This window comes from Tupaia chinensis, unplaced genomic scaffold (assembly GCF_000334495.1).
Source record: "Tupaia chinensis unplaced genomic scaffold, TupChi_1.0 Scaffold141399_1, whole genome shotgun sequence".
NCBI classification, from domain to species: domain Eukaryota; kingdom Metazoa; phylum Chordata; class Mammalia; order Scandentia; family Tupaiidae; genus Tupaia; species Tupaia belangeri.
In genome coordinates, this window is record NW_006201261.1 from 446483 (window position 1) to 467818 (window position 21336).

At 45.6% G+C, this 21336-nt stretch overlaps 1 protein-coding gene across 3 annotated transcripts in view; it reads left to right on the top strand.

Annotated features, from left to right (window-relative positions):
- Nucleotides 1-21336, top strand: part of PCNT (pericentrin) — a 158302-nt gene that overhangs the window by 105632 nt on the left and 31334 nt on the right. For all 3 annotated transcript variants that reach the window (XM_014581959.2, XM_014581960.2, XM_014581961.2), the window contains 7 exons: nucleotides 5333-6172; nucleotides 7136-7315; nucleotides 10333-11022; nucleotides 11724-11826; nucleotides 14222-14376; nucleotides 19162-19326; nucleotides 21061-21234. In XM_014581959.2, coding sequence (XP_014437445.2) covers nucleotides 5333-6172; nucleotides 7136-7315; nucleotides 10333-11022; nucleotides 11724-11826; nucleotides 14222-14376; nucleotides 19162-19326; nucleotides 21061-21234 — 2307 coding nt within the window. The remainder of the gene's footprint in view (nucleotides 1-5332; nucleotides 6173-7135; nucleotides 7316-10332; nucleotides 11023-11723; nucleotides 11827-14221; nucleotides 14377-19161; nucleotides 19327-21060; nucleotides 21235-21336) is intronic.

Genomic DNA, 21336 nt, shown 5'->3' on the forward strand with positions numbered 1-21336 from the left:
GCACTTGCCAGAAAGAGAGAGACAGAGACAGAAAGCAAGAAATCGCCTCCCCCAGGGGGGATAGTCACGCCACAGTCCCTTCTTCATTCTCTTCTTGGGATCTTGGGCATGCATGCATGCGTGCCTGGCGTGAGTGTAAGCCCGAGTCTGGGACTCGAACCGCTGTCGACTACATGGGAGTTCAGTGACAGCCATTACGCCAACTGCTGGTCCCATTAAGAAAGATATTTTGCTGTAAATTGCATGTGCTCATTGGAGAGACAGAGACTGAGAAACAGAAAGCTAGAAAACACCCCCCACCCCCACCCCAGGAAGGATGGTCACGCCATAATCTCTTCTCCTTCATTCTCCTCTCGGGATCTTGGGCATGCACGCACATGCGCTCAGGGTGAGTTTTAGGTTGACGGGTTTGGGACTTGAACTGAGGTCAACTACGTGAGAGTCTAGCGATGTAAGCTTTATGCTATCTGCTGGTCCTGCTTACTTTATTTTTGCCAAAGGGCACTCGCACTCACTGAAGATATAGGGTTGGGTCAGAAATCATTCCTATCAGGAAAGGTCCCACCACAATCCCTTCTCCATTTCTCCCTCCTTTTGGGATTTTAGACATGCATGTACTCAAACTTAAAGCTGGTGTCTTTCTCAAGCTACCAGGTTCAGAACTTGAACCATGGTGTTGGCTATGTGGGATCCAGCTGCCTTAACAACCAGGCCCTATATCTGACTCAGCAAAATTACTGAGTATACATCGTATAAATGTACCACACTATCTTTATCGGTTCACCCACTGAGGGACTCTTGGGTTGTTTCTAGATTTTGTCCATTATGAGTTGATTTGCTCTTTTGAGAAAATAAGTTTTCATTCCTTTAGGTTAAATACCTTAGAGTAGCTGATTCATGTGTAAGTCTATATTTACCCTTAAAAGAAACTGCCTAACTGTTTTCTGTAGTTACCGTACTGTTTTCCATTTCTACTAATTATGTTTGAGCACTCCAGTTTATATCATCAGCAGCACTTGGTATAGTCAGTCTTTATCATTTTAATCTAACAGTTGCATGGTGGTAAATCCTTGTAGTTTTTATTTTTATGTACAATTTAACTTTATCATTGTTGTTACTATTTTAAATTTGCTATAGGGCATGTGCACTCACCAAAGAGCGAGAGAGAGAGAAAGAGAGAGAGGAAAGTGAGAAAGCAAACCACCAGGTCCAGGACTTGAACCGTGGTCATTCCTGTGAGAGTCTAATGCCCACGTGAGAGTCTAATGCCCACCATGCCACCTGATGGTCCCTATTCTTGTAGTTTGAATTTGTATTTCGTTAATGTCTAATTATCTTGAGCGTCTTTTCATGGGATTATCTGCCATGCCTATCATGGTGAATTATTTGTTCAAATCTCTTACTAATTTTTTAAAAATTGGGTTGTTTTTCAGCCTTTTTTTTTTTTTTTTTTTAAATTTTAGGTTTCGGCCATTAGGGCATATGTGCTGCTCGCCAGAGAGAAAGAGTGAATGAATGAGAAATCATCTCCCGGGGGGATGGCTGCCACTACAGTCCCTTCTTAGAATTTTGGGCACACAGGCACCTTGAGTGATTTGTCAAGTTGCCAGGTCTAGGACTTAAACTGCAATCAGCCGTGTGGGAGTCTACCACCTTAACCACCACGCCACCTGCTGGCCCTGCCTTTTCTCATTCTGGCTCATTCCCGTAGGAGGATAGTGTTCAGTACGTGAAATGTTTACAGTCACGCAAGACTACACATTTCATTTATAAATTTGTACTTTATTGTGTATCCATAGTAGTGCACAATTTCAGAATAAGTAAAGATTTACTCCATATTTATATTACTGTGTTATAGTGTGCCTTGTTTTCTGGCACTTACCTAACATGTGGCCTCTATATAGATAGTATTATGTTATTCTAGTGTGGTATCATATCTATTGAAAAATATGTACCCTGTCGCACACCACAAGATACCTGCCTTTGAGCTTGCTTAACAACATAGCTGTAGAAACGAAACTTGGTGCTTAGGAGAAGAGGGACTGTATAATTATTTTTATATATTGCTGAAGTCTGTTTATGACATTTTGTTAGGTTATACATCTGTATTTGTCAAGGATATATTGGCATGTAGTTTTATTATGTCTTTGTCTGGTTTTGGTGTAGTGTAATATTGACTTCATTGAATGAATTGTTCCCCTCTGTTTTCTAGAAAGATTGTGTAGAATTAGTGTCATTTATTCTTTAAATGTTGCACAGACTTGTTCAGTGAAGCTTTCTGGGTCTGATGAGTTCCTTTAGTGTGTATGTGTTTTTCTTTTCTTTTCTTTCCTTTTCTTTAATTTTTAAATTGCAAATTTAATTTCCTTAGTTGAGGACTATTTAGATTGGTGATGTATATTGGAAACTTTTTGATCATTACTTACTGAGGTGTATTCTTTGTAACACTCTCTTCTGGAGCTCCAATTACAAATATACCCTACCTTTTCCTCGTCCCATGTGTATTTGAACCTTATGCATTTTTTATTTTGTTTCATAATTTTTTTTTCCTTTCTGTTCCTCTGTGAGGATCATTTCTATGACTCTTAAGTTTGTGGACTCATTCACATTAAGTATTTTCTTAAGCCTTCTGAATGAATTTTTAAATTTCAGATATTCTAATTTCTGTTGTGAAACTTTTTGAAAAATATTTATTTAATTTTTGAATTATTATTATCTTTTAATTTGACCTGAGAGATAGTGAGAGGGAAAGTGAGAAAGCAAGCCACCAGGTCTGGGACTTGAACTATGGTTGGCCATGTGGGAATCTAGCACCTTAACCATCATGCCACTGCCAGCTCACTGTTGTGAAAGTTTGTTTCTATTCTGCCAAAATTCTCTTTTTGTTTATTGCTCATATACTTTTTTAAAAAAACATTCTTGGTACAACTAGAACATCACCTTTGTTATTACTTGCTCGTTTCGGCTTCTCTGTCATCTCTGGGTTAGTTGCCATTGGTAGTCTTTTTAGAATTAGCCTCATGAGGCTAGCTAGTGGTATGGTGATGAGGCAGCTAGAGCCCACATGGCTGACTATGTGGTTTGGGTCTCAGACCCATTGGCTTGAAAAACACGCTAAGCACAGGTACTTGCTTGCCCAAAATCCTGAGAGGAGAATGGAGAAAGGATTGTAGTCTGGCCTTCACCTTGGGGGAAGGCATGCCACTTTGTATCCAGCAAGCACCTGTGCTCTATAGCAAACTGAAAGAGGGGAAGAAAAGAAAGGGAAAGCAAGCAAGCCACATGTTCCTGGCTTTGGGGTTTTCTTTTCTTTTCTTTCTCTCTCTCTCTCTTTTTTTTTTTTTAAATAATGCCTTCCCCCCCTCCCCCAGAGATATTTTGCTATAGGATGTGTGCACTCATCAGAGACACAAACAGCGAGAAATCATCCCCCAGGGATGGCCACACTACAATCCCTTCTCCACTCTCCTCTTTGGAATCTTGGGCATGCACACACATGTGTCTGGCTTGAATTTTAAACCTCCGGGTCCAGGACTCGAACTGCAGTTGACTATGTGGGAGTCCAGCAATGTAACCACTATGCCATCCGCTGGTCCCAGTAATACTGATTTTCATTCTTGACCTTTTGCAAGTTGTGGGGACTCTAGCTTCTGAAGAGCACTGAAGTTTTTGTCTCAACAGCAGTCAGCATGGTTATTCACACTCTGCCCTGTCTGCAGTGGGAACGAGTGAGCCACTTCCCCACCTTGTAGTATCAGTTTGAAGTGGGGAGGAGTGGACATGTACAGTTTTGCGTTTTCTTTCCCTGCCTCTGTTTCTCTCACTGACAACCCCTTCTCATTCCCCCATAGCTGACTGCCCGGTTCCTTCTGAACCTGGTCACACTGGCCTGCCTGAGAGTAGAACCTCAGAGACGCAAACTCCCTTGTCTGGTCTCTTCCATGTCTTGAGTCCCCTGTACCATTCCCTGAGTACAGGCAGGTGGGATATGACCTCAGTCAGGTTTATGAAGATTGTTCTGAGGAGCGTCCATCCCCACCCAACCTGAAGCTCCAGCCTGATTTGAATCCCCTTCTAAACCTGCTTGCTTCTGGCTCTGCTAGTCCCCTACTGTTGTTGACTCTCCAAATGCCGTCCAGGACCATGTTGGCTACAGGAGAGCATTCCTGTGGTCAAACTCCACTTCTTGGTCAAGTGAACCTGCTGCCCCACCTTGGAGGGGGACAGATGGTACTTGACCCAGTCACTCTGTGCCATCCTGTATTGGATACCAGAGCAAGAGGCTGCCATGACTTGGCCTAGTGTGTGTTCTTGGCTGCAGTGTCTGCCTTCTCCTGGCCCCTGACCTGCCTTTGCCTCATCTTCACTCTGCCTCTATCTCACCACATCTCAGGCTGAGTTAGATTTTAGTTCCTTATACTTGAGATCCACCTTATGTGCTTGGGCTGGTATTTCAGATACAATATTTATATTGTACCTGTGCCTGCTTTGTGGTGCACACTCTCTTATTTCAGTGTGTTTAGAGCACTTAGTGACTAAGCAAAAGTTGCACATAATCAGAATTATTCTTAAGAATTCCTTCATGTGCTTCTATGGTAGAGACATCAGTCTACAGTAGCTGAGGCAGTAATAGAAATAGCCATGTCACCATGTGTGTGCTGTTGTGTGTGGTAGAAGGGACAATGTGCCCGTGGTTTGTTCATTTCTTCATTAATGCAGTTTCTTTAGCCAGTTTTCTCACTTTTATTTTGGTATTTGAATAATACCTAAAATCTAAATGTTCCTTTCAGGAAAACCAAACAAATTCAAATAATATTTAATATTTAAATATTAGCAGAATAGAGCCACCTTCATGGTGTACGATTAATGAGTGCTGCTTTAAAAATTCACCAGGACATGGTTCTAATCTCAGGTACAGTCAGCCTAGAACATAGTGGCCTTGCATGCAAGTGCCCTGCATCTGTTGGGCTGGAGGAAGAAAACTGCTGTGTGATAGACCCTATGGAGGGCATTCCTCTCTTCCTCTCTTTCTCCCCAACTTCACATGCATGTGCTCTATCATAAATAAATACAAAATTTAAAAAGAAATACTGAGGGAGAAAGATGTATTCTGCAGAGCTTCCTCCAGAGGGAATGGCAGCATACAGGGTAGGGATGTAGTGGCATTTGGAGGCATGGCCATGCTGCCCATCGGAATTGGACAGGCAGGCAGGGCATTTGGGGCTACCCAGTGTTGTGAGTGTTCCTGTGCTCCCCCAAGTCTGTAGGGGTAGGTCCAGGTGAAGGAAATTCTAGACATTTAATTTGCTTCTGTAATGTGCTTTCTTTTCAGGTTGTGTATAGTAGGAGTTCTGAAATTGAAGAATTAAAAGCCATTATTGAAAATTTGCAAGAGAACCAAGAACGGTTACAGAAGGATAGACTAGAAGAGGTTGAACGGCTCCATGAAGTCATCGAGAAACTACAGACCGAGCTTTCCCTCTCGGGGTCTCCTGCATGTGAGGCCAGGGAGGGCCAGGCGGAAAGTCTCCAGAGGGAGCTGCTCTGCTCGCAGGTGTCGGCCTCAGGTGGGCAGGCACTGCAGGGAGAACTTGAGGCTGCACTAGCTACCCAGGAGACCCTGAGACAGCTGCTGGCCAACCAAGAACATGGGCACCGCCAGGCCTTGGAAGCCCTGCAGCAGCGCTTGCGGGGTGCAGAGGAGGCTGCTGCAAGGCAGCTGGCCGAGATGGGCCAAGGCATGGCTCTCAGGGAGGCTGAGGTCCAGGGCCTAGCCTCCCGCATCCAGCAGTTTGAAGCTGCCCTGAAGGCAAAGGAAGCAATGATTGCAGAGAGAGACTTAGAGATTGATGCTGTGAACAAACGCAAGGCAGCCCACTGCACCGAGCTGCAGACTATCTTGTCGGCTTCAGCCAGTCTCCGCCATGCCTTGGAGCAGATGCCCCTGGCTGGCCCACCTGAGCCCCCTGAGCTGCAGCGGCTCCGAGCACAGTGTGCACGCCTCAGTCGTCAGCTACTGGCATTAAACCAGCACTTCCTGAGATGCCATACAGAGCCAGACCAGCAGCAGGCCTATGGAGACACAGCAATCATACCTGATGAGTTCTCAGGGCAGGGTGCCAGTAGCAGGCAGCTGACCTCAGCCCCCCATGGCCAGGACCACAATCCACGGGTAGGCTTTGCACCCCCTACAGGCTGTGGGAACAGGGCATGACTTCTGAGCTAGGGAGCCAGGGATGTTAGAGGGAACTAGGGGTACTGTGTGGGCCGCAGGGTCTGTGGGGAGTCAGTTGGGCTGGGCCAGGGAGTGTTGGATGTTCAGTGAAGGAGACTGGGTTTTTCCTTACTCTCCTTCTCTTCTCTCCTGATGTTAACATCTTCTTTCTGTTCTGGGCAGTGGGGGTGGAGCTACTACTAGGGCTCGTGACACAGTGGAGAAAATCCACACCAGCTGGGTACGATTGAAGTTTGCACATAGAGAAATCAGGCTGGGATTTCATTATTTCGTCCATTATATTTTCATTTGTTTACTTATTTTTGTTTTCAATTTTGATTATTTGCTGTAGGGCATGTGTACTTGCTGGACAAAGAGAGAGAAAGGGAAAGTGAGAAATTACCCCCAGGGGAAAGCCATGCTGCGGTCCCTTCTCTGTACTTCCCTTGGGATTTTGGGCATACATGCGCACATGCCTGCCGTAATTCTCAAGTTGCTGGGTTTAGAACTCAAACTGGGTAGTTGGCCATGTGAGATTCAGCACCCTAATCTTCACGCTACTTGCTGGCCCAGTTTTGTCCAATTTGAAATTTCTTATTGCTGCAAGTTACTTAAGTTTGCTTGAACGACTCTTCCTTTAATATACTGGGTACCATCCAACAATGTGGACATCACTTGTGTTAGTCTTCCTCAATTTCTCTCTGGCTCTTATGTTCTATTTTAACAATGACTTCCATCATAAAATGTTTTAAGCTTATTTCATTTTGTATTGGAGCCTACATGAATCATCTTTTTAACATTCCAGCATGCCCCAGAGCTCTGGGTAGTCTACAAGGCACCCCCAGTGAGGCTTCCTAAACTTGAAGTTTCTAGCACCTTTAGCTTTAACTTCATCAGCGTCATTATATTTTCTCTGTAAAGGAGGACTTGCAACCAGCCAAAGTCCTGGTCATGCTAAAGGACACAGGTCTCCATAAGCAAGAGAGCATGATGTCGGTGCTTGCTGTCTGCCAGAGGCACCTGCAGTCAGAACTGCTGTTGGTGAAAAACGAAATGCGCTCGAGTATGGAAGACAGTGGCAAAACATCAGGAAGAGCGAAGGTACTGGGGCACATTATGAGAGGGGCTATGTGCAGAAACACAGGCAGAGCTGAAAACACTTTGACTGAGATGAGACACCCAGGCTGCCAGCTGCCCATGCCATGTTCTTGAGTCCATCTGTCTATGGGAACAATGCCTCCTGTACCCTCTCTGGTATCTCCTGCATGCTTTACTAAGTAGCACTCCCTAGAATCACTCCTGCAATCCACGTGGCTTATGGAAAATAGCAGTTAATTTTTCTTTACAGTTGATTCAAATGGATTTAACTAAGCTCCAGGGCTTGTCTCTAGGTTATTTTCATATTTTACTTTGAAAGAGTTGAATTTTTCTTTTTACACCAGGAGTACATACACATCAGAGAGAGCGAGCGAGTGAGCAAGCACTCCCTACAGAGCCTAGTCATGTCACCTTTGTCCTCCAGTTTTACTTCCTATCAAGATCCTGACTTACATGTGCATGCAACTGGCATGAGGCTGACGGGGCCAGGACTCTTGAACTCTAGTTGGCCAGTTCTAGTTGGCCAGTTGGCCATGTGTGAACCAGCTTCTGTGCAGCGTGTAACTACTGTGCTATGGGACTGGCCAGGATTCATTTTTTGAATTTAGGGAGGAAAGGGGAAAGGAAAGAGACACAGAATGGCAGCATCCCCAATAGTATCCTGATGTTGCTATCCACTCCCAGCCTCAGCCAGCCCCTTATCATGAGCACATGTGAGCCTGGCATATTCAATAAACTCTGAACCTTTCCACGTAGGCTAGCCTCACAGACGTTTTTTTATTATTGCACTACTGACAGCCCCCAGGAAAGGGAACTTTTTCTTCCCCTGAGAGAGGAGGTTGTACCTAGGCAACCCCAAACTGAGGTCAGGATGTAATGCAAAGGGCAGGTCCTGGTACTTCTCATACCCCTCATGTACCAAGGGCAGGTCCCCAGTGACCTTCCTTGAAAACGTATGCCCGGGGTGTCAGAGCTACTCTGTCCTTGGAGCAACAGGCATCTCAGGATAACATTGTTCTGTTCATGCAAGTTCTCTTGATCGATGTGAACTCCCTACAGCCCTTCTCGTGCACGGCTCTGCACATCGTCCCCATTCTGTTATAGAACAGGCCCCCACCCCTCATCCAAGGTCTGATTCTTGAAAGGTGCTTATAACTAAGTGGGGCCTGCTACAGTTCTGTGTACTGCTAAGGCACTATACCCCACAGGCTGGGATCATGTAGAGGCCCAGCTTCAGTGCCTGGTCCAGCCTAAAGGCTGGATGCCGTGGTGTGTACATATAATCACAGTGATTTGGGAGGCTGAGGCAGGACTGCAACACAGCAAGACCATATCTTTAAAAAAAAAAAAAAAAAAGTAGTTGGTCTTTAGTTTTCCCAGGTATGGTGCCAAAGTGTGTTGAGCACTGAAACCTGCTCAGACCCAGACTCCTAAGCTTGTAGCCTCACTGCTGAAGCAGGTCCTGAGTGTAGGCACAGGGTACTGTCCACATTCATTAGAACCTAGAAGCTTCTGAGCCCATAGCATACTAGCCCAGAGCTCATAGCTACACAGGTGCCTGGTTCTGTGATTTTGAGAGAAAGTGCCTAAGACTAGTGTCATGTGTTTATTAAGAACCCTGGGGCAGGGAGTGGGAGCAGCATGCGGCATTAAGGCATTATACTCCAACATGGCTGACTGTAGTTCAAGTCCCTGACCTGGTGGCTTGCTTTCTCACTTTCCCTCTTATTCTGTCTCTCTCTGGTCAAAAATTTTTTTTAAAAAGTGAATAAAGTGAGATATTCTTTAAAAAAAAAAAAAAAGAAAGAAAGAGCTCTTAGGAAAAAGGCTTTGCGTATGGAGGGATCTGTCACCATATGCTCAACCTTATCATGGTGCCCTCACATCAGGAATGTGTGAATACTTAAGAAAGCTCAGCCTGCCACATCAAGAGCTGGTTACACTTTCTTGGACATTACTCACTGACAATGTAACTCCAAGTTCATTACGTGAACCACAGTTTTGTATTTTTCAAGGTTCAGAGATAGAACAATTTTCCTCACCAAAACAAAATGCATACATCCTCAGTAAATTACCGCAGAAACAGGTTCTGATAGTTTTTTTTTTTTTAGTTATTTGTCTTAAGGGTACATGTGTTCATGCTCATTGGAGAGGAGAGACGGAGGAAAGTAAGAAATCACTCCTGGAGGGGGATGGCCATGCCTCAATCCCTTCTCCTCTTGGGATCTATGGGAACACATGCACACATCCCTGGTATGATTTTTAAGCCGCCAGGTCCAGGCCTCAAACCACAGTAGGCTACATGGGAGTCCAGTGTCTTAGCCACCACACCATCAGCTGGCCTCAATAGTTGCTTTTTAAGTAAAGAACTTTAAGCCTTTATTCTGTTTTTGAAGGAATTAAAAACTATGAATTCTTTTTTTTTTTTTTTTTAATAATTTTTTGGCTATTGGCCTTTTTCTTTTTTAAAACTTTGTTAGAGTGCATTTGTGCTCACAAGAGGGAGAGGGAGAATCCTTTTTCCTCCATTTCTTCATTCCATTCGGATTCTGGGCATGCTCACACACATGGCAGTTGCATCTCCCAAGCCACCCAGTCTATTACTCGAACCACAGGCCAGCCGTATAGGATGCAGCTGATCTATCCACCAAACAATGGAGCGCTCTCATGCTCCCTCCCTCTCTCTCTTTTTTTAAAGTTTATTTATGTGTTTCTCCCATGAGAGAGAAAGATAGGCAACCCCTACAGTGATTTTGTGGCTCAGTATACCCCTAGCCTCAGCCAGCCTGGATCACTGGCACCTGGTGTGTAGAGGGAGGCCCTGAGATAGAACCTGGACCCTCCCTTGTTGGTCCAGCATCACAGGGCATTGCATAACCACGGCCCTAGAACTTGAAATTTTTGCTGCCTAGATGTACTCTCACCCCTGAGTGCTTAGTCTCTGAAGTTGGCTCCCAAACACATGTTTTTCAGACCTTTGATTCAGCTGTTTTACTCTGTGCAATTCTTTTTACCTGCAGGGTAAACAGAAGGTGCAAGAAGATTGTCAACTGCAGAAAGTCAGTCTCATAGCTCAGGTGAAACAACTGCAAGAAAAATTGAACCGTCTGGTATATTCTATGACCAACCATGGTGCCGACACTGAAGACTTTCAATTCCAACAGCCATTGTCATCGGCATATGTGCTAGAAAATAATTCAAATGATAGTTCCTGTAACAATCAGGAATCTGACACGTCACCCCTTGTTGATGCATTTGATACCAGTAAAACTACACGGGGTGTAATTGATGTTAAAAGTCGGGATTCTTTGACAAAAAATGAAGTGTTAAATTTTCCCATTCAAGAAAAATTAGAATTGCAGAATGGACTTGTTTCTTTTCAAACGAGTGACCCGAGTCACATTGAGGGGGCTGGGCTGCCACAGGACCCAATCAGGGCACTGGACCTGTCTTCCTGGAGCCCACCCGAGGTTCTCAGGAAGGACTCATCCCTCGAGCCCTGGCCCAGCTTCCCCCTGACACCCTGCTCGGGCACCATGAGCCTGCGTAGCTCTGATACCTCCGTACGGGACAAGATGGACGCCTCACTGCTGCCAGCCAATGAATCAGGGCTGCTTTGTTACCCGAGCGTATCTGTAGCAGAGCAGGCTCAACCATGGGCAGAGGCCCCATCATCTGGCCAGCAGCACCATGTGGACAGGACAGCAGTGGTAAGTGCCTGCCCACACCTGGCCCAGGTTCCCGTGAGGTGTCAGGCCAGTTCATTGTTGGCTCATCTGACAGCGCAGCTACCTCCACTCAGCAGGGCTGCTGTCCTGTGAGCTCACGGTGTATCAGTTACTTTCTAATCACACGAGGTGTGCTAGCCCTCCTCAGAAGGTTACCTTGGGCATGTGTCATAGAATTCTGAGCAGCAGTCGTAGCTGGCGTCTTGTGTAATCAGCATCAGTGCTCTTGATCTATAGTGTGTATTTGAGGATTATTCTCAGTAGTACTTCAGACCTCACATAAAATACTCCTTAATATTAAGACTGCTTCCATTTTTTAGTTAAATCTTATCTTTTCTAACAATATTTTGGGGATTTTGTATATATTAAGATAGAGTAAAAAATAATTTAGGGAATGTATGTTATCTAAGATATACATATGCTAAAATTTCATACATTATTTAAAAGTATCTGAAGTATTTGCTAGAGGCTACTTTAAAACATCTCCAAAGAGTTGTAGGTACATCTAATTAAATTACTGAAAGCAAATGTCCATAGTGTATTCACAGATTTGAGTGTTTGCATTTGGGTTTGTGGAAAGATGAAGTATTCAGGGCCTAGGGAATTTTCACCTGACAAGTCCAGTTCTGTGATGTGACAAATTACTATTGTGTGAAGACTTACAAGTCTCTCTATCTGAACAGGAGAACGATGTCGAAGATTTTATCATAACATCTTTTGATTCTCAAGAAACATCAAGATTGCCTGTTCTTGGGTTAGAAGGAAAAAGCCATGGAAGTAAGAACAGTAAGTCAATTATCTTTTTCTTAAAAAACTCTTATTTCAGCGGTTTTAGTAGTGCTGAGTTCCTCTCTTTCCTTTATCCCCACAACACGTGCAGGGCCACATGTGCTGCCCTATCTGTCCAGGCTGTGCTCTGAGTATAAGTTGCAGATCTGCTGCTGTGACACTTGGTGTGCATTTCAGTCTGTGTGAGGCACAGAGCTCAATACCAGGGAATCTGCTGACCTAAAGCTGGTGTCTTGCCTGTGACCCTAACTCAGATTTTGTTGATTTTCTCAATAGCATTTTTAATAGAAAAGATACCCTAGACATACATTGTGTTTGGATATCTTTGGCTGGGTAGAGACACAGATGGGCAAGTCAAGGGCACAAGGACAAGGCCTTTCACACTAGTGCCTCACCCAGCCATGCCAGCTCTCCTGTCCCCTTTGTTTGAATAGTCCCTCTGTCATTGGGTTTCAAACACTGACATTTGGGAAGAGCAGGGGTGGTTACTTTGTAGCAGGACCCTCAGCATATATGTGTCTGGCATGTTCTTGTGGTTGCGTGTGAGGATGCTGAGTTCTTTCTGGGGCTTCATGGCAAGAATAGCGTGGAGTCAGTGTTGGCCCCATGCTATGGAAGTATCTGCCAGGTTTTCTTCTTTTTCACTCCATGAGGGCTTGGGTCCAGTTGAATATTTATTTCTCACACTTCTCTCCAATGACAGTCCTTGCCTGTATCGGTTATCATGGCGATAGTTGACTGCCACACTGAAGTTGTCTAACTTCCTAATTTCTTCTGTAATTATTACCTTCATTTATTTGTTTGTTTGTTTGTTTATTTTTATTTATTTATTTATTTGCTATACGATGTGTGCATTCATCTGACAGAGACAGAGAGACAACTAGAGGGAAAGTGAGAAATCACTCCCTAGGAGATGGCCATGTTGCAGTCCCTTTTTCTCCGGTCTCCTCTTGGGATTTTGGGCCACACACACAAGCACGTACTATGTTTTTAAGCTGCCAGGTCCAGGAGTTGAACTGTGGAGTTGGCCATGTGGGATCCTACTCCATAAGCTCCGTGCCACCTGCTGGTTGGCCCAATTGTTGCCTTTATAAAAGTCGGTCACCGGTGTATCTTTTTCTTTTTTTTTTTTTTAATTGCCCAAGGGCACATATACTCACTAGAAAGAGATGGAGAGCGTGGGAAAGGGAGAAAGCATCCCCTGATGGGGCCATGGTCACACTACAATATCTTCTCAATTTCTCCATCCTGTTGGGATTTTGGGTATACACACCCCTGGCTTGTTTTTCAAGCCACTGGAGCCAGAATTCCAACTGCTCAGTCAACCATGTGGGATCCAACTCCCTTAACTAGTAGAATATTGGGCCACCCCGGTCAATCACCTTTTAAGGTATTTCGATATTTCAAAAAATTATCATTGGGTCTTTCAATAACTTTTGAGAGCAAGATCATAGTGAAATATAGTTCGCTAAAAATTTTTGCATTGCAGAATAGAGCCAACTACTTCTTGATTTATTACAAGTAGTAAATATTTTCCTTGTTTCATGAATTTTGCCCACTCTTATTTCTCTCTGGGTCTATTAATGATGATTATACAGAAGCATTCTTCTGTTTGCTTTTGTTTTTCCTATTGTGCTTTCTTGGTTTCACTGTGTCCATGTGTGTCTGAGCACTTAGATGCAAGTGTGCTTGCTCATCATGGAGGGCCATCCCTGGACTTCCACTGCCTGACACCTTGTTCCCCTGCCCTCCCAAGAGCTGCTGTCAGCCAGCTGGCTGCCCATGGGGAGAATCCCCTGGAAGACCCACCCTGCTTCCCCTGGTGCTTCCTCCTTAGCTGTGTCACTGACACCTTTGTCTCTCTTTTCCAGTGCATGTACCCCCAGATGTCTATGGGCTTCATGCCTTAGAAATGCCTCTGGGACCATACACTTCTGGGCAGCTTTAAGACCCAGAAGATAGGCAGGTTTCTGGGATTTTTTCTTTACCCCACCCTCACACTCACCCAAAATCAGGGCTATTGGCCTTTTCCTAACCAGACACTGGCTTCTCCTGCCCAGTCTTGAAGTTGACACCCTCCTGACTGGTCTGCCCACTTTTCACCATGAGTGGACAGGCTGGTAAGCAGGTAGGTTAAGGCAGCCATGGGGTTTATGTTTAAAGCACAGTGTTAATATGGTCAACTACAAAACATGGTTTTTCTTACTTGATGTGTGAAGTTTACATTTTAATTCACTTTTACGACAGTATTATTTTATCTTTGACTGTTGGTCTATCCATGTTTTCTTCAACAAAAGGAGCACTGGGTGTGATGGGTCTGTCTATCCCAGCCCTACGTCTTCAGGGGATGCATCAGACCTGTGATTTTAGACCTGCCCTTATACTATTTTAGGTGACAGCTCAGGCTCTGGAGTAGTACTGAGCCTGGGGTCTGGAGAGCTCAAGGCTTCTGCTGCTGGTCCTGCAGCTCCTGCTCCAGGCTTTGGAAGTTTGCGACAGTCGCTGGGCACAATGAAGGAGAAGGACATCAGCCCACAGCATATGCAGGTAACAACTGTGGGGAGCAGAGCAGTCCTGATATACCCTCATCCCTTAGGCACCTGCAGCTCCTCCCAGAGCATGAGACTTAAAGGCTGTAGCTCCATTGGATACCCCATACAAGCGTGTGTCTGGAAGAGGAGGTGCTGCTGCCGGGTGTAAGGCTACAAGAACCTCTGGGCTCCATAGGTCCAGGATAGGCCAGCTCTGCTGTGGTACCCAGAGGTCTGCCTGTCCTCATTGAACAATAGAAGCAGAAATAGCTTCACCTTCCTGTACTTAGGTGTCAAGATGTATGACCTTCTGTTGGGAAAGTGATTGCATTTGTTTTCTTGCTTGACTTTGGAGAATGACTAGAGGGCTGGGTGCTGGTGGCCAGCTGCCCTATGCCTGTGTGTGAGCTGTGGCAGACAGCCACATGCCCTTGTCAGGTGTCCTAAGTGTGGGCTCCTGACTCAGAAGACATGAGGACGGGTGTGTGGGTTCTGGGCTGTGGGTCAGCTCTGCTTAGAGAAGCACAGAGTTTCATCCCTTCCAGATGATGTTACTGGCTATATTTGTGTTCTCACTCCTGTGTTTCTCACTCTTGTGTTTCTCCTGGAGTTGGGACTTGAGATGTCTGATTCAGCTTGGGCAGTGGCAAGGGTATTTCAATGGACAGTCTTGCCCTGACTCACTGACCGGGAATGCTTGTATCACACACATGGCAGGTGTTGGGGTGGGCCACCACCAGGCTCAGCCATGGTCCCTGGGTCCAGGAATGCTGCAGCAGTTCCTGGATCTGATGGAGAAGGAGAATACTCTAAGCCTTTATCCCTTCCCACAGTGAAAAGACTTTCCTCCTTGCCAGCCATAAGTGGTCATGTGCCCACTCCAGGCTGCCCAGCCTGGGCCCCTATAGTGGGTTGGGCCCATTCTGACCCACTGCTGATGGGGCATGACTGTACAGAAGGCCACCCAAGCAGCTCTGTGCTGGGTCCCACAGATGTCAGGGCTGCGAGCCTGTTGGCAGCATTCTTTCCATGTTCCAGAGCTGAGCCTGTGTCTCCTGAAGCCATAGCTTCTTTTTTTTCCCTTGTTTTTTTTTTTTTTTTTTTAACACTCATTTACTATACATCATATAGCATACAAAATGAGATATTTTTTTTCCAGAGAGCTTTTTGCTATAGGGCGCGCGTGCTTGTCAGAAAGACAGAGAGACAGAAAGCGAAAAATCACCCCCCAGGGGGGATGGTCCCGTCGCAATCCCTTCTCCATTCTCCTCTCGCGATCTTGGGCACGCATGCACACACGCCCAGCGTCAGTTTAAGCCACCAGGTCGACTACATGGGAGTTCAGCGACATAGCCATTATGCTAACTGTTGGTCTCCAAAATGAGATTTTTCATCTAGAATATCAACGTACATGTTACTGTCAACAAATAATTTTCCATTTCTTGTTTCCTGTATATTTTGCTTTTTTTCCTCATCCTTGATTCCCTATCTCTCACCCTCTGCCATCTCCCACCTTCCTCCCACACTGTCTCTGGTATCCATGGTTGCTTTCTATGCCTCCCCCCTCCCCATTTTATTGATTCACTAAAGATCTTAATTAATCTAAATATTTTCAATAGCAAGCACAGCTGATACATACATATCCATGAACGCAAGTCTGACTTTAGAGCCATAGCCTCTTCACAGGTGAGGGAAGGGTCACATCCAGCACCCCAGGAGTTGACATCAAAGGCAGAATTTTATGGAACTTTTCATAGGATTTTTTTCTCTCTCAACTTAGCAGATCACTTCATGTCAAAACCGTTGACATAAATGTGGCTAAGTAATAAATGATATAGTGCCATTGTCTGTCTTATTTGAGTAATGAAAACATTCCCAAACAAAACAATTTTGATGTTAGTCAAGTCTCTGACATCGGGGCCAACATGTGGGCTTCCACATGACCAACTGTGGTTTGAGTCCCAGACCTAATGGCTTGAAAATCACGTCAGGCTCATGTGCGCTCATTCCCCAAATCCTGAGAGAATGAAGGAGAAGGGATTTGTGGCGTGGCCATCCCCTCTGTGGGGTGATTTCTCACTTTCCCTGTCCCTCTTTCTCTGTCTGTCTCCAGTGAGGGCATGCACCCTATGGCTAAACCCCCCCCCCAAAACAAAAAAAAACTCTGAAATTATATTCAGAGTAAAACTCTTTTACTCTTTTAAGAATGGAAAATGGAATGATTTATTTTTTAAACTTTATTTCTCTCTTTGCATTTTCCTAACTAAAAACATTTTTTTTTCATGGTAGAGCATATACATGTGCATGAGAAGAAAGGAAGGAGACCCTTCCACGGTCTGATCACACTGTGATCCATTCCTCCAGCCTGTGGGATCCTGGGTGCTCATGCACATGCCTGGCATGTTTCAGGCCAATTTGATGAGGTATTTGAACTATGGACTATGGTTGCTGCAGAGGCTGGTCCCTGATGATGTAAAACATTGAAGAGATATTTCTGTTAGTGTTTCCTGTCCAAGCATCCTAATACTAGGAGGATTTATACATAATATGTATAAATACATGCCTCTTAATTGCTAGAGGGCACACGTGCTCACCAGAGAGAGACAGGGAGAGAGAAATTACCCCTCAGTAGAGCGTGGTCATGCCGCATACCTTCTCCTCTCTCCATCCTGTCTGGATTTTGGATATACATGCATATGCACCCAGTATGTTTTTTAAGCCACTGGGGCCAGGATTCAAACCATAGTTGGTCATGTAGGATCCAGCTCCCTTAACCACTAAGTCACAGAGCTGGCTTAGGATTTTTTTGTTTGTTTGTTTTTAAGGAATAAATTTTGTTGTTAATGACAATTCTTTATACATATGCTTAGTAGATTAAAATGAACAACAACAAAAAACTAGTGAAGATGGCCCTGGAGGCCTTTGAGAAAGCATCTGAGAGACCATCAGTGAATGGAGGGAGGGAGAGCCACTTCCAGGCTCTGGTGAGACCTGAGTTTAGGTGAAAATCACAGTGAAGTGTGTTTTTTATAGACTTCTTACACTGCTTCAAAGTCAGTGATTTCCTTTGTTGTCTTAAGTTTCCCGACTAGGCTCTGAGTCATGGGGTACCCTGGACTATGCCTTGGTGCTTCGTGGGCTCACAGACAGAATAGCTGTTGTTCCCACCTGACAGCTGGCTCTATGCTGTTGTTCTCAAAGGAACTAAGGAATGTATGGCACATACATCTCAGGAGTACATAGGGTCACCTTTCTGGTAACCCATATTTAAGGAGCTGGTGGAAAGCCAGGAGGGGCAGGCACAAATAAGAGTCAGTCCAGGGGCCATGCCTAGGGTTAAGCCCACAAGTGGGGTGAGCATTGCTGAGGTTTGGTCATCTAGGAAGTGCCATCACCTGCCAAAGCCAAGGAAAGCCCTGGACAGATGAGGAAAGCTGAGAGCCAGGTAAACGCATGCCCAACAATGATAGCTATGTGTATAGGCTGCGCTTGTGGACCAACATGGTTGTGAGAGCTGAGGTTTCACAACTGTTGAGATTGTGTCTGTTTGACCCTCAGAATAAGGAAGGGCTGTTCTGTAGGTTCATGTTCTGTGATCCGAGGTACCTGTTCTTTCTGCCTCACTTCCTGGCATGGGACCCTTTCCACGGGGCTTCTTCACAGAAAACCCAGCTCTGCAAAGATAAGACATCCTCTGGTGCAGAAGCTGTGGGTAGTGGACCTTGTACATTACGAGTATTCTTTCTGAGACATTCTTTTGTTTTTTTTTTTTGGAGAGATTTTCACTGTAGGGCGCGTGCGCTCGCCAGACAGACAGAGAGAGACATAGAGACAGAAAGTAAGAAATCACCCCCAGGGGGGATGGTCACGCCGCAATCCCTTCTCCTCCATTCTCCTCTCGGGATCTTGGGCACGCACGCACACGCGCCCGGCATGAGTTTTAAGCCACTGGGTCCGGGACACGAACCGCGGTCGACTACGTGGGAGTCCAGCGACATAGCCATTACGCTAACTGCTGGTTCCCTGAGACATTCTTTAAAATGCATTTTCTCCTTATAAAACCAAGAAAAGCATATAAGGAATACCGAGGACTGGCTCTGTGGTACAGAAATAACACACTACTCAGAAGACATTTCCCACATGGCACCTAGGATTCAAATTCCTGGCTCAGTCAGCCTGAGGAACACTGGACATGCGCACAGGTGCCCAAGATCCGTTCAGCCAGAGCATGGGAGGAAGGGGATTGCAGTGGGCCTAGACCCTGTAGAGGATACTTTTATCTCTCGTGGACACACATGCACTCTATTTGAATACAAAAAAAAACACTAAAAAAAAAAACCAAATAAAGTAAAAATAAAGTTTAAGGGACCAGCAGGTGGTGTGGTGGTTAAGGCACTGGACTCCCATATGGCCAACTGTGGTTTGAGCCCTGGGCTCAGAGGCTTGAAAATCACACTGGGTATGTGTGCATGCGTGCCCAAAATCCCAAGAGGAGAATGGAGGAGAAGAGATTGCAGTGTGGATCATTCTTTGCATGGCTCACACAAAATGTTCTTTCAAGTCTGATTGCCATGGTGTCTCTGAAGGTCACTGGTAAGGAGTTTCTCATTAGAAACCTCGTGATTGGAACAGCAGATTCTGCCGCTTGGCATGAAGCCCTCAGAAAGTGCCTCGCAACTTTCTGTCTTCAGAGCATTTGGCCTGTGTGGTGCCACCATGCTCATGGGGTGGTGAAGTCATGACACACAGACACAAGGCTTCCCTCAGCTTTTCTCTCTCTTATGTATCTTTTTCACCACAGTCTTTGCTACAGATGGTATGTGATGAAAGTCACCAGATCCTGGCCTTGTCAGAACACCACAGGCTTCCCAGTGCTCTCAGCAAGGGTGAGCCCTGTATCCCCCAAGACCAGTTTCCGGAGGAGGGACAGGGCCTACTGGAGGCAGTGCCTTCAAAAGGAGAGAAGGTATGGGACTACTTGGCCCATAGTGGGAAAATGTGGTTTTGTTTTTAAGCTCACGTACTTCTTTTCCAAAGATTTAAAGGACTTTATAGTGACTGTTGAGTCACTTGGGCTATAAGGGCCATAACAAACAAGTGGAGGATTTATTGTCATTTATTATTTACTTTTCCCTTCTTTTTAAGGTTTTGTTTTGTTTGTTTTGTTTTTGCCATAGAGCATGTGTGTTTGCTAGAGACAGACAGAGAGGGAAAGTGAGAAATCAACCCTTAGGGGATGATGGCTATACAGTCCCTTCTCCATTCTTCTCTTGGGACTTTGGGCACTCATGTATATGCACCTGGCATGTTTTTCAGGCCACCACGTACAGTACTTGAACTGTAAAGTCAACATTGTGGGATCTAGCACCTTAACACACCATGCCACCTGCTGGTCATATTATATACTTCTTTAATGCAGCCAGAAAATAAGATATAGGATTTAATGAGGAAAAACACTGTAACGGTTAAGTTAAAAAGTAATATAAATTAAATTGAAGCTAGAGACCCTTGCAGGCCTCCTCCTCTGGGAGCTGGGGTGGGGGTTCTAGCAAGTCCTTGGTGTTGTGTGCTATGGGGTCAGCAGAAGGTGGTTTGAGGGCTCTCCAGCCCCTATTATGGAACGAGTGGGGTGAGCATAAGACCCTGGCTCACCTGGTCACATGGCTTTAAGAGCTCTCTGGGCTTCCAACGCAGCCTGTATCACAGCATGCAGCCTGTCTGCCCTCACAACCCCTGCCCTCTCTTAGGCTTTGTCTCTAAAATGACCCCCATCCTCCTGAGACTCCCACTCCAATTGCCCACCTCATTCTTGCACCGGATGTCTGCCCATGCCTCTGCCTAGGACTTGGGCCTTGCCTCCATGCTGCCTTCCTATCTTTCCCCATCTTCTTGTCTGTCTCCTCCCTGTTCACAGAGGTTTCCTGAATTCGTAGAATGGTTGCAAAGTCCCCCACAAGCTCCAAACCAGGCCTCTGTGACCTCCTGTTATACTTCATTACCACCTCCAATGTCCTTCCCTTCCTGCCCTTAGGCCTGCCCTTATCTCTGTTGGGATAAAACTTCCCTGAGGATAGGAAGGACTTCGTTGCATGGCTGAGGCATGTAGGCACCCCTCGACTTGCCCATGCTAAGCTCATACTGCTGCATCCTTGAGCAACCACAGTCTGGAGGCCAACGGGTGTCTGGAAGCCACTTAGCCTCAGGTCCTCTCCAGACCAGGGCCTCAAAGGGGTAGCAGAAGGGAATAGTAGAGAGGTGTTTTCCAGAACCCTGCTCTATCCTGACCCACCCTCATTTTTTTCAACCTCTCCTTTTCTTTGTGCATTTGTCCCTTACCCCAGGATAGTCATGGATACTTGTGTGTCTTCTCTCTCATGAGTGGTTTCTGGTTTAATTACCTCTCAGTCTGCTCAGCTACTGTAATAAGATGCCACAGACTGGATGCTTAAGCAACAGATTCTTAATTCTCACAGACTGGAGGCTGCAAGACCTGGGTTGGATGTGAGCTGTCTGGGCTCTGCTGAGGGATCACTGCATCCTGTGTCATGGGGCTCTACTCTCATGGTCTCATTTCATCCTCATCACTTCCCCACTGCTCACTCTGAGGTTGGGGCTTTAGCCTTGGGGGCCAAAAAGACAGATTTACACAACTCCTGCAGGAAGTACTGTGAGAATGCTGAGTTTCTGTTCCAATATCCAGGAACCCTCTGATATGTGCCTTGATTGGAGAGGAGAGTTTCTACGGGTCGTCCAGCAGGCATTTGAGAAAGAGCGGGAGATACTGAAAGTTGAACTGCAGCCTCGATTTTGTATCTCCGACCCAGGAGATCACAACTCCTTGTTTGAGAGGCTGGAGAAGGTTGTCCGGGAGCAGGTGAGCAACGACTCTGTGTCTGCCGTAATGTACCCCAGGAGCCTACTCTGACAGATGAGAGATGACAATCTGTTTTACATATATATTATGGTTCACGGTCCT